The sequence below is a fragment of the Oryzias latipes genome, chromosome 11 (assembly GCF_053564925.1).
Source record: "Oryzias latipes strain Hd-rR chromosome 11, Olatipes_Hd-rR_3.1".
NCBI classification, from domain to species: domain Eukaryota; kingdom Metazoa; phylum Chordata; class Actinopteri; order Beloniformes; family Adrianichthyidae; genus Oryzias; species Oryzias latipes.
The window spans coordinates 22,620,663-22,632,500 of NC_136247.1; the positions used below are offsets into that span (position 1 = coordinate 22,620,663).

The 11,838-nt window shown below is 44.1% G+C and overlaps 1 protein-coding gene, 3 non-coding genes and 1 pseudogene across 10 annotated transcripts in view; all 5 read right to left on the minus strand.

The window, feature by feature from the left end:
- Positions 1-16: 16 nt before the first annotated feature.
- The window catches only part of LOC111946282 (uncharacterized), an 18,980-nt gene continuing 7,158 nt past the window's right edge, over positions 17-11,838 (minus strand). The window contains exons 7-21 of one of the 7 annotated variants that reach the window (XR_013658913.1): positions 11,637-11,706; positions 11,482-11,561; positions 10,192-10,261; positions 10,037-10,116; positions 8,747-8,816; positions 8,592-8,671; positions 4,532-4,601; positions 4,377-4,456; positions 2,524-2,720; positions 2,396-2,443; positions 2,135-2,326; positions 1,790-1,961; positions 1,613-1,704; positions 1,417-1,529; positions 17-642 (exon numbers count right to left, since the gene is read on the minus strand). Coding sequence is in view for 4 of the 7 variants with exons in the window: in XM_078955012.1 (XP_078811138.1) it covers positions 4,179-4,217; positions 4,377-4,456; positions 4,532-4,601; positions 8,592-8,671; positions 8,747-8,816; positions 10,037-10,116; positions 10,192-10,261; positions 11,482-11,561; positions 11,637-11,706 (639 nt within the window). In the remaining 3 variants the exon portion in view is untranslated. Of the gene's footprint in view, positions 643-1,416; positions 1,530-1,612; positions 1,705-1,789; positions 1,962-2,134; positions 2,327-2,395; positions 2,721-3,648; positions 4,218-4,376; positions 4,457-4,481; positions 4,602-8,591; positions 8,672-8,746; positions 8,817-10,036; positions 10,117-10,191; positions 10,262-11,481; positions 11,562-11,636; positions 11,707-11,838 lie in introns of those variants that run through there. The other 6 variants (XR_013658912.1, XR_013658911.1, XM_078955013.1 and 3 more) reach the window with 6 other exon arrangements.
- On the minus strand, positions 4,024-4,129 carry LOC111948261 (U6 spliceosomal RNA). The gene has a single exon (XR_002874218.1). It is a non-coding gene; the product is annotated as a U6 spliceosomal RNA (small nuclear RNA).
- LOC111948263 (U6 spliceosomal RNA) lies at positions 8,257-8,344 on the minus strand (annotated as a pseudogene).
- On the minus strand, positions 9,684-9,789 carry LOC111948260 (U6 spliceosomal RNA). Its single transcript, XR_002874217.1, has one exon. It is a non-coding gene; the product is annotated as a U6 spliceosomal RNA (small nuclear RNA).
- LOC111948259 (U6 spliceosomal RNA) lies at positions 11,129-11,234 on the minus strand. The gene has a single exon (XR_002874216.1). It is a non-coding gene; the product is annotated as a U6 spliceosomal RNA (small nuclear RNA).

Below are 11,838 nucleotides of genomic sequence, written 5' to 3' on the forward strand. Positions count from 1 at the left end.
AGAACAGAACACAAGCTTTGCAACAAAAATATTTATTTTTCACTTAACAAATGTAGAAAAACTTGATGTCTTTAAATAGTTTTTAGTGGTCCTGGGATCCTTTGCAACAAAAATATTAATTTTTAATTAAAAGTAGAAAAACTAAATATATTTTTAAAAGTCTTTAGTGTTCCTTCCCTCCATTCCTTCACACTTTTCCCACCGACGGTTGCGCAGTAAGACACCCCAGCAATGCGTGTGTGGCCGGTGTCTAGTCTTTTTGGCTGGCCACACTTTCTGCAGGTGTACCGCACAACCTGTCGGCGGACTTTGGTTGGAAGGCCTTTTCCCGGAGCTGCTGCTTCCTCCGCTTTCCTCCTTCTGAAGGCGGTCGTCCTGGGCACACGCTCAGAAGGAGGAGGAGGTGGTGATGGAGGAGGAGGAGCTTCAGGGTCAAGCTGGGGTTCAGTCCCGGATGGTGTTGCTGGCAGAGGAATGTTCTCCTCTGGCAGCTTGTAGTTGTAGGGCTGTCCCTGTCCCACCTGAAGCGAGGACCGCCCTTTAGCTGCAGGGAGAGGCTGCAGGGAAACGGCTGAAGCGGCAGGAAGTCCAGCTTCCTGCTCGAGCACAGCCCTCTCCCACTTTTTTTGCCGGCAGGAGAACCTGGACAAGACAAAGAGACGCTGGTACCGGGATGCTGGGATAGTTGGAAAAGATACACCAGACCGCAGAATTTAGAGCTGACGATGAGCCGAGTGAACATGCAATTTCATTCCCTGACATTAGATGGGGCTTAATGTAAACAGAAATACTCCTGTACACAAGGTGGCGCTGCGCAACTTTACGCTTCTTAAACTCGCTTTTCCCTCACAAGAAGAGAGCAAGTATTTACTAGCTTGTCAGAATCAAACAAAGAAAACATGAATATTTCAAGCACCAGGTGCTCCAACTTCGGGGATCGGGGATATTTCAGAATGTCCGTCATTATTTCTTTGCGGCTGTGTAGATGCAACTCGGCGTCTATCTTCTTCGCTGGTATGTGTGCCCAGCAAGGCAGTTTTGTGTTTGAGCGCCCCCAAGTTGTGTTTTACTGTAACTTCAGAAGCTCCAGACATGTGTGCAGAAGCGCCATTCTCATTGGTCGAATAGATTTTGACGCGACGCGTCAAAAAAACAACAACAACCCGAGGCTTTTTTTTTTTTTTTTTGACGCTTTGACGCGTGGCTTTTTTTCGCGTCGGTGTGCACACTCTCGTTGGTGCCCTTTGTTTAGTCACGAGGCGTTAAATGTCGGCGAAAATCGCGCGCGAAATTCGTCCCGGTGTGTACGGGCCTTTACTGTTCTGTTTCCAGTTCATCTCCCATCACAGAATTATTTTCAAATAGAAGAAAAACAGCAGTTAACATCAGCTGACACATCAACGTGTCCAACCTGACCTCTGAATGTGTCTGTTCTGTTCTGTCACACTCTATGTCAACTACAGCGCTGACCAGCTCTTCATCCGTAGGCTCCATGAAGGTTTGGGATGAAGCAGCAGATGCAGAGGAGGCTGAAAACACCACCATACCACATGAGATCACTGATCACATGACGAGATCTACACTCTACTCTGACTGTTCATTTCTAATGTACCTGGAAATGCAGGTCTGCCCACAAGCTGCTTTACTTTCACCTGCATTTCCACCACAGACAGAGAACGCCGACCAGAGACAAAGGACGTAAATCTAAAAAATAAGAAGTTAAATGTCAATTTATTAGAACACAAGCAGACACACTGCAGTGAACAGGTTTGAGACTGAAACATTCTACCTCTGTGCAGATTTGGCTGCCAGGCCTGATGAACCTGATGCAGAGCTGCTGCTGCTGCTGGGAGAGGTGGTAGTTGCAGCAGCAGGAGTCTGTCCCTGGCCTTGATGGAGCGTACGCGTTCTCCATCTGAGTTCCTGGAGCAGGAGCCTTCCTCCGCAAGTAGTTGACAAACCTGGTAAAAAACCAAACAAGTAGAAACTACAGTGTGGGGATACAAGTGCAACATCAAAAAATGCTGTTCTCCATGTTCTCATAATCTAGAGTTGTCAGTTAAAGCTAAAATTTCCCATCTGTTCATATGATGACAAACTGGATTACAACATGTGATCCTCTGTGATTAAGTACCGGATCTTTTTTGGGGTCCTCAGACTCGTACAGGTTCTGCAGCGTCTCGAACTTAAAGTCCCCAAAGCCAACAAGGGCCTGTCCCTCCTACCCAGACTGAAGAGACCTCACCGGAGCCTCCTCAAACGCCTGGTGGAACCTGACCACCTCCACAAAGTCAGGATAGGCTGAGGAGCAACGGATGAGGCCGTCCTGATGGTCCAAAAGTTCTGTTAAAGCATCACACTTGGAACTAAGACAAATGAACCTCAGACACATCACCTTGTTGACCATCAGTGGGGACTGAGACGCTGTCCTCTCTCGCTCCTTCTGGTGGGAGGACACCAGATTGATAGTGTAGCCCACGTCATTTTCCAGCAGCCATTGGAAGGTCTTGTCCTGGTATTTACCAAACTGGACCTTCCACCGGCTCAGCACCAGGGTGGGGTATCGATCTCCCCACCCTCACTGGTGACATGGGCCCGTGCCTCCTTCTCCACCTCCTCTGGGGTTTTGGAACTGTGGGACTCCTTTTGGAGGCCAAGTTTGATGATTTGAGGCTTTTAGGAGTGTCCCATTGGACGCTCTTCTGAACACTGGATGTTCACTGTAAACAAAGCAAAGACAAGTAAAAAACTCAAAAAATGTTGATGAGAAGTTCTTTCAGAGGAAATGTTAAGTTACAACCATTGTCTGCACAATACAAAATCACCCCTGTAGCAAACCAGAGGGAAATATCATTGCAGGGTATGCTTTTTCATTAGACAGGTGAACAGACAGGTGGTGGCCATGAATGTTAGCCTATGGTGCACCGTGAGGGACAAACTACCTAACACAGCTCTATCTGTCCCATGGCTGAGTTGTTTTGTGTGGTGTAGAGCTGCTCAAAGTGGCTCAGTGGGCGGTGCTGCCAACTAGCGGTCAGGGGTTTAAGTGGAAAACAAGAGTCAGACGCTGAAGGACGTCCATAAATTATTAAATAAACATCACTTGGGATCGATACAAGTATCGCCAAATGAATATCGCGATATATCGCCAAATCGCTTTTTCTGCACACCCCTAGTTTTCAAAGTCCATAAATTCTATACAGCATCTTTTATTTAAGTGTTTTGTTCTATTTTTGTGTAAAATGAGAATTCTTGCAAATAAAACAAAAGTACTTGGCAAAAGAAGTACTTGGCAACAGAACCGTCAGAACTCAAATGGTCCTAGACTTTATTAAGGACCCATAAAAGACCATAAAAGGGTTTAAGTGGAAAACAAGAGTCAGCCGCTGAAGGACGTCCATAAATGATTTGATAAATATCGTTTGGAATCGATACAAGTATCGCCAAATGAATATCGCGATATATCGCCAAATCGATTTTTTCTGCACACCCCTAGTTTTCAAAGTCCATGAATTCTATAAAGAAACTTTTATTTAAGCGTTTTGTTCTATTTTTGTGTAATATGAGAATTCTTTTGAATTAAAAAAAAGACTTTTAAAAGATGACAGTTTTTTCGACGGAATAGAACAAAATTTCAGAGCAAAAACGGTTTTTAAAATTGAACCAGGATCGTTTTCTTGTTTGGTTTGGCTTTTAACAGATTTTGGACATTTTCAGCTTCTCAAATAATCTAAATATAATCAAACTGACTCCAATAAAAAGCTTTTAAAAACCAAATCAGCACAAGGATGTGATCCAAGTGTTTGCAAGTAAAACATGTCAGACTTCTTCTGCCTGGTTTCTGGTTTGTTGATCTCATTTGTTTGGTTTTTCTTTTTTATATTTTCATATTTATTTTTGTCTGCTATGAATTTTTCTGAATAAGAAATTAGAAAAAGACCAGTATAATGACTTTTCCTCTCATTAAGGGTTTTTTGTTCCTAAATAAAGGCACAGACATGGGTGAAATTGGTTTTTAAAAGAGAAAATGAGGAACGCTTCACGAATTTGCGTGTCATCCTTGCGCAGGGGCCATGCTAATCTTCTCTGTATCGTTCCAATTTTAGTAGATGCACTAGAGAACTAGTGCAATGGGATCCTCTCTGGGAGTTCTTTTTCAACCGCTCTTTCCTTTGCTCCTAACATCCCAGAGGTGTGTCCTGAAAGAAAGCTGTGGACTTTATAGCAAGCCACAGTGAATACAAACTCTTGAAGGAGAAAATCTTTTGGATCTCATCCAACTACATCTTCTCCGATACAACTTTTCCATTCAATGTTTGACTACATTTGGTACTGAAATGGTTCATTTATGTTTTTTGGTTTGTTGGTAAGTTTACCTGATGTTTTTCAGAGGCATGCTGGGAGAGAGACGGGGGTTGTGTGGCGTCAAACGAGCGTGACTGGCTAGCTGGAAACACTAGAACAAAAAGCTGAGTCATTACCCCTCCTCTCCAACCCCAGATGGATGATCTGTGAACCTTTAACAACCCACCAGCAGCTCTAACAACCCCCATGTGCTGGTGGTTACACACAGATGTAGAGATGCTGATCCAGACAAAGATCTGTGTGGAGAAAAAGAAAACTGCTTTAAACAAGTCAGACTTACTTGATTCTGCTGCTGCCTTCCAGCAGGAAGAGAAGACAACAAGTAGCAGCAGAAAAAACAGCTCAGAGATGGCAGTCTGTGGTTCAGCTTCCAGCAACAGAACCGTCAGAACTCAAATGGTCCTGGACTTTATTAAGGACCCATAAAAGACCATAAAAGGGTTTAAGTGGAAAACAAGAGTCAGCCGCTGAAGGACGTCCATAAATGATTTGATAAATATCGTTTGGAATCGATACAAGTATCGCCAAATGAACATCGCGATATATCGCCAAATCGATTTTTCTGCACACCCCTAGTTTTCAAAGTCCGTGAATTCTATAAAGAAACTTTTATTTAAGCGTTTTGTTCTATTTTTGTGTAATATGAGAATTCTTTTGAATTAAAAAAAAGACTTTTAAAAGATGACAGTTTTTTCGACGGAATAGAACAAAATTTCAAAGCAAAAACGGTTTTTAAAATTGAACCAGGATCGTTTTCTTGTTTGGTTTGGCTTTTAACAGATTTTGGACATTTTCAGCTTCTCAAATAATCTAAATATAATCAAACTGACTCCAATAAAAAGCTTTTAAAAACCAAATCAGCACAAGGATGTGATCCAAGTGTTTGCAAGTAAAACATGTCAGACTTCTTCTGCCTGGTTTCTGGTTTGTTGATCTCATTTGTTTGGTTTTTCTTTTTTATATTTTCATATTTATTTTTGTCTGCTATGAATTTTTCTGAATAAGAAATTAGAAAAAGACCAGTATAATGACTTTTCCTCTCATTAAGGGTTTTTTGTTCCTAAATAAAGGCACAGACATGGGTGAAATTGGTTTTTAAAAGAGAAAATGAGGAACGCTTCACGAATTTGCGTGTCATCCTTGCGCAGGGGCCATGGACCCAGCCTTTCAGCTCGACGGACGGCTTCTTTTCCGGGCGGACCGCAACCAGCAGTCGGGGAAAACCCGCGGGGGTGGACTGTGTATCTACATCCACAAAGGCTGGTGTACGAACTGCACAGTGGTGAACAGCCACTGCTCCGAGGCGATAGAGCATATGACTGTTAAATGCCGGCCACACTATCTGCCTCGTGAGTTTACGGCGGTGTTTATCATGGCTGTTTACATCCCGCCGGGCGCTAACGCTAATGCTAATGCTAACGAAGCGCTAACGGAGCTACACAATAACATCAGCTCGCTCCAGCACAAGCACCCGGAGGCTTTTTACGTGATTGCAGGGGACTTCAACCATGTAAACCTGACAGACACTCTGCCCAAGTTCCACCAGCACATCAACTTTCCAACACGTGGAAATAATATTCTGGACTGTGTCTACACCAACAAAAAAGACGCATACAGAGCTGTCCCCTATCCTCATTTGGGTTTTTCAGACCACATAGCCATCATGCTGGCCCCTGTTTACCGCCCTCTCCTCAGACGACAAGCACCAACACAGCGGACCATCACAGTGTGGCCTAGTGAGGCTGCATCAGCTCTGCAAGACTGTTTCCAGCACACAGACTGGCAGATCTTCAGGGAGGCAGCTTCGCATGAGGGGGAGGTGGACCTAGAGGATTATGCATCAGGAGTCCTCGGGTACATCAGTAAGTGCACGGAGGATGTCACCAGCACCAGGACTGTAACAGACTACCCCAACCAGAAACCCTGGCTGAACGCAGAGGTGCGGGCTCTGCTGAAACACAGGAATGCTGCGTTCCAGTCAGGTGACAAGGTGGCACTCAGAGCAGCAAGAAGGGAGCTGCATGCTGGGGTGAGGAGGGCCAAGGCCGCCTATGCTCAGTGGATTCAGGGACACTTTACGTCGAATGACCCTCGGAGTATGTGGAAGGGCATTAAGTGCATCACAGATTACAACACCAGAGATGCACAATGTCCTGAGGACCCCTCTCTACCAGACGCACTCAACCTCTTCTACTCCCGCTTTGAGGACTCCAACACCGCCCCTCCCAGCACCAAACTCACCATCCCACCTGGCGAAGAGCCTTTCAGTGTGACGCCCGCTGAGGTGAGGAGGACCCTCCAGAGGATCAACCCTCACAAAGCTGCTGGACCCGACAACATCCCTGGACGGGTGCTGAAGGACTGTGCACACCAGCTCACAGAGGTGCTGACAGACATCTTCAACACCTCCCTGATGCAGGCAGTGGTCCCCACCTGCCTGAAAACCGCCACCATCATTCCAATACCCAAATCATCCACAGTGACAGGTCTGAATGACTATCGGCCGGTTGCCCTGACACCGATAGTCATGAAATGTTTCGAAAAACTGGTTATGACCCGCATCACAGAATCCATCGACATCACCAAGGACCTGCACCAATACGCATACAGGTCAAACCGATCCACAGAGGACGCCATCTCCTCTGTGGTCCACACAACCCTCACCCACCTAGAGAACAAGAACGCGTACGTTCGACTGCTCTTCGTGGACTTCACATCAGCTTTTAACACCATCATCCCGCAGACCCTCACCCAGAAACTACACACACTTGGACTGAGCCCCACTCTGTGCAACTGGGTCTTGGACTTCCTGACAGACAGACCGCAGTCTGTAAAAATCCGCAACGTCTCCTCCTCCCCGATCACCCTCAGCACGGGCTCCCCCCAGGGCTGTGTGCTGAGCCCCCTCCTGTTCACCCTGCTCACGCACGACTGCACAGCGAGTCACCCCAGCTGTCTGATCGTGAAGTTTGCGGATGACACAGCTGTGGTTGGACGCATCTCCAACAACGATGAGTCTGACTACAGGCAGGAGGTGGAACATCTGGAGAGCTGGTGCAGAGACAACAACCTCTGCATCAATGGGAAGAAGACCAAGGAGATGATCGTGGATTTTAGGAAGGACAGATGCCCCCCTCCCCCCATTCACATCGGAGGGGACGCGGTGGAAGTGGTTTCCAGCTTCAGGTATCTGGGCGTGCACATCTCCAGCGACCTCACCTGGAGCACCAACACCTCCTGCCTGGTCAAGAAGGCACACCAGCGCCTTTATTTCCTGAGGAGGCTCAAGCGAGCTGGGATGGGGATCCCAGTCCTGACCTCCTTCTACAGGTGTGTGGTGGAGAGCGTCATGACCTCCTGCATCACGGTGTGGCACGGCAGCTGCTCTGCGGCAGAGAGGAAAGCTCTGCAACGAGTGACCAAAGCTGCACAGAGGACTGTGGGCTGCAGCCTGCCGTCCACCACTGACATCTATACGACCAGATGCAGGAAACGGGCCTCTCGCATCCTGAAAGACCCCACCCACCCCTCACACCCTCTGTTCTCCCTGCTCCCCTCAGGCAGGAGACTGAGGAGCATAAAGAGCAGGACCACCAGACTGAGGAACAGTTTCTTTCCTGAAGCAGTCAGACTGCTTAACTCCGGTTGATCACTGCACCCCCCCCCCCTCTATGGACAACAAGCTAATTCCCAAGTGCAATATCACAGGGCTGTGCAATACTTAACATAAAATACTGTGCAATTTGAAAAATACTTCTGTGCAATACTCATCAGGAACCACACCATAACAGACTGATATTTTACTGACATTATTATTGATATATATTATTTATGTCTGAATGTAAACGGCTGGCCCGGGACCAGAGAGCCTAATTTCGTTTTATCATGATAAAATGACAATAAAGTTTCCTGATTCCTGATTCCTGCTAATCTTCTCTGTATCGTTCCAATTTTAGTAGATGCACTAGAGAACTAGTGCAATGGGGTCCTCTCTGGGAGTTCTTTTTCAACCGCTCTTTCCTTTGCTCCTAACATCCCAGAGTGGTGTCCTGAAAGAAAGCTGTGGACTTTATAGCAAGCCACAGTGAATACAAACTCTTGAAGGAGAAAATCTTTTGGATCTCATCCAACTACATCTTCTCCGATACAACTTTTCCATTCAATGTTTGACTACATTTGGTACTGAAATGGTTCATTTATGTTTTTTGGTTTGTTGGTAAGTTTACCTGATGTTTTTCAGAGGCATGCTTGGAGAGAGACGGGGGTTGTGTGGCGTCAAACGAGCGTGACTGGCTAGCTGGAAACACTAGAACAAAAAGCTGAGTCATTACCCCTCCTCTCCAACCCCAGATGGATGATCTGTGAACCTTTAACAACCCACCAGCAGCTCTAACAACCCCCATGTGCTGGTGGTTACACACAGATGTAGAGATGCTGATCCAGACAAAGATCTGTGTGGAGAAAAAGAAAACTGCTTTAAACAAGTCAGACTTACTTGATTCTGCTGCTGCCTTCCAGCAGGAAGAGAAGACAACAAGTAGCAGCAGAAAAAACTGCTCAGAGATGGCAGTCTGTGGTTCAGCTTCCAGCAACAGAACCGTCAGAACTCAAATGGTCCTAGACTTTATTAAGGACCCATAAAAGACCATAAAAGGGTTTAAGTGGAAAACAAGAGTCAGCCGCTGAAGGACGTCCATAAATGATTTGATAAATATCGTTTGGAATCGATACAAGTATCGCCAAATGAACATCGCGATATATCGCCAAATCGATTTTTCTGCACACCCCTAGTTTTCAAAGTCCGTGAATTCTATAAAGAAACTTTTATTTAAGCGTTTTGTTCTATTTTTGTGTAATATGAGAATTCTTTTGAATTAAAAAAAAGACTTTTAAAAGATGACAGTTTTTTCGACGGAATAGAACAAAATTTCAAAGCAAAAACGGTTTTTAAAATTGAACCAGGATCGTTTTCTTGTTTGGTTTGGCTTTTAACAGATTTTGGACATTTTCAGCTTCTCAAATAATCTAAATATAATCAAACTGACTCCAATAAAAAGCTTTTAAAAACCAAATCAGCACAAGGATGTGATCCAAGTGTTTGCAAGTAAAACATGTCAGACTTCTTCTGCCTGGTTTCTGGTTTGTTGATCTCATTTGTTTGGTTTTTCTTTTTTATATTTTCATATTTATTTTTGTCTGCTATGAATTTTTCTGAATAAGAAATTAGAAAAAGACCAGTATAATGACTTTTCCTCTCATTAAGGGTTTTTTGTTCCTAAATAAAGGCACAGACATGGGTGAAATTGGTTTTTAAAAGAGAAAATGAGGAACGCTTCACGAATTTGCGTGTCATCCTTGCGCAGGGGCCATGCTAATCTTCTCTGTATCGTTCCAATTTTAGTAGATGCACTAGAGAACTAGTGCAATGGGGTCCTCTCTGGGAGTTCTTTTTCAACCGCTCTTTCCTTTGCTCCTAACATCCCAGAGGTGTGTCCTGAAAGAAAGCTGTGGACTTTATAGCAAGCCACAGTGAATACAAACTCTTGAAGGAGAAAATCTTTTGGATCTCATCCAACTACATCTTCTCAGATACAACTTTTCCATTCAATGTTTGACTACATTTGGTACTGAAATGGTTCATTTATGTTTTTTGGTTTGTTGGTAAGTTTACCTGATGTTTTTCAGAGGCATGCTGGGAGAGAGACGGGGGTTGTGTGGCATCAAACGAGCGTGACTGGCTAGCTGGAAACACTAGAACAAAAAGCTGAGTCATTACCCCTCCTCTCCAACCCCAGATGGATGATCTGTGAACCTTTAACAACCCACCAGCAGCTCTAACAACCCCCATGTGCTGGTGGTTACACACAGATGTAGAGATGCTGATCCAGACAAAGATCTGTGTGGAGAAAAAGAAAACTGCTTTAAACAAGTCAGACTTACTTGATTCTGCTGCTGCCTTCCAGCAGGAAGAGAAGACAACAAGTAGCAGCAGAAAAAACAGCTCAGAGATGGCAGTCTGTGGTTCAGCTTCCAGCAACAGAACCGTCAGAACTCAAATGGTCCTAGACTTTATTAAGGACCCATAAAAGACCATAAAAGGGTTTAAGTGGAAAACAAGAGTCAGCCGCTGAAGGACGTCCATAAATGATTTGATAAATATCGTTTGGAATCGATACAAGTATCGCCAAATGAACATCGCGATATATCGCCAAATCGATTTTTCTGCACACCCCTAGTTTTCAAAGTCCATGAATTCTATAAAGAAACTTTTATTTAAGCGTTTTGTTCTATTTTTGTGTAATATGAGAATTCTTTTGAATTAAAAAAAATACTTTTAAAAGATGACAGTTTTTTCGACGGAATAGAACAAAATTTCAAAGCAAAAACGGTTTTTAAAATTGAACCAGGATCGTTTTCTTGTTTGGTTTGGCTTTTAACAGATTTTGGACATTTTCAGCTTTTCAAATAATCTAAATATAATCAAACTGACTCCAATAAAAAGCTTTTAAAAACCAAATAAGCACAAGGATGTGATCCAAGTGTTTGCAAGTAAAACATGTCAGACTTCTTCTGCCTGGTTTCTGGTTTGTTGATCTCATTTGTTTGGTTTTTCTTTTTTATATTTTCATATTTATTTTTGTCTGCTATGAATTTTTCTGAATAAGAAATTAGAAAAAGACCAGTATAATGACTTTTCCTCTCATTAAGGGTTTTTTGTTCCTAAATAAAGGCACAGACATGGGTGAAATTGTTTTTTAAAAGAGAAAATGAGGAACGCTTCACGAATTTGCGTGTCATCCTTGCGCAGGGGCCATGCTAATCTTCTCTGTATCGTTCCAATTTTAGTAGATGCACTAGAGAACTAGTGCAATGGGGTCCTCTCTGGGAGTTCTTTTTCAACCGCTCTTTCCTTTGCTCCTAACATCCCAGAGGTGTGTCCTGAAAGAAAGCTGTGGACTTTATAGCAAGCCGCAGTGAATACAAACTCTTGAAGGAGAAAATCTTTTGGATCTCATCCAACCACATCTTCTCCGATACAACTTTTCCATTCAATGTTTGACTACATTTGGTACTGAAATGGTTCATTTATGTTTTTTGGTTTGTTGGTAAGTTTACCTGATGTTTTTCAGAGGCATGCTGGGAGAGAGACGGGGGTTGTGTGGCGTCAAACGAGCGTGACTGGATAGCTGGAAACACTAGAACAAAAAGCTGAGTCATTACCCCTCCTCTCCAACCCCAGATGGATGATCTGTGAACCTTTAACAACCCACCAGCAGCTCTAACAACCCCCATGTGCTGGTGGTTACACACAGATGTAGAGATGCTGATCCAGACAAAGATCTGTGTGGAGAAAAAGAAAACTGCTTTAAACAAGTCAGACTTACTTGATTCTGCTGCTGCCTTCCAGCAGGAAGAGAAGACAATAAGTAGCAGCAGAAAAAACAGCTCAGAGATGGCAGTCTGTGGTTCAGC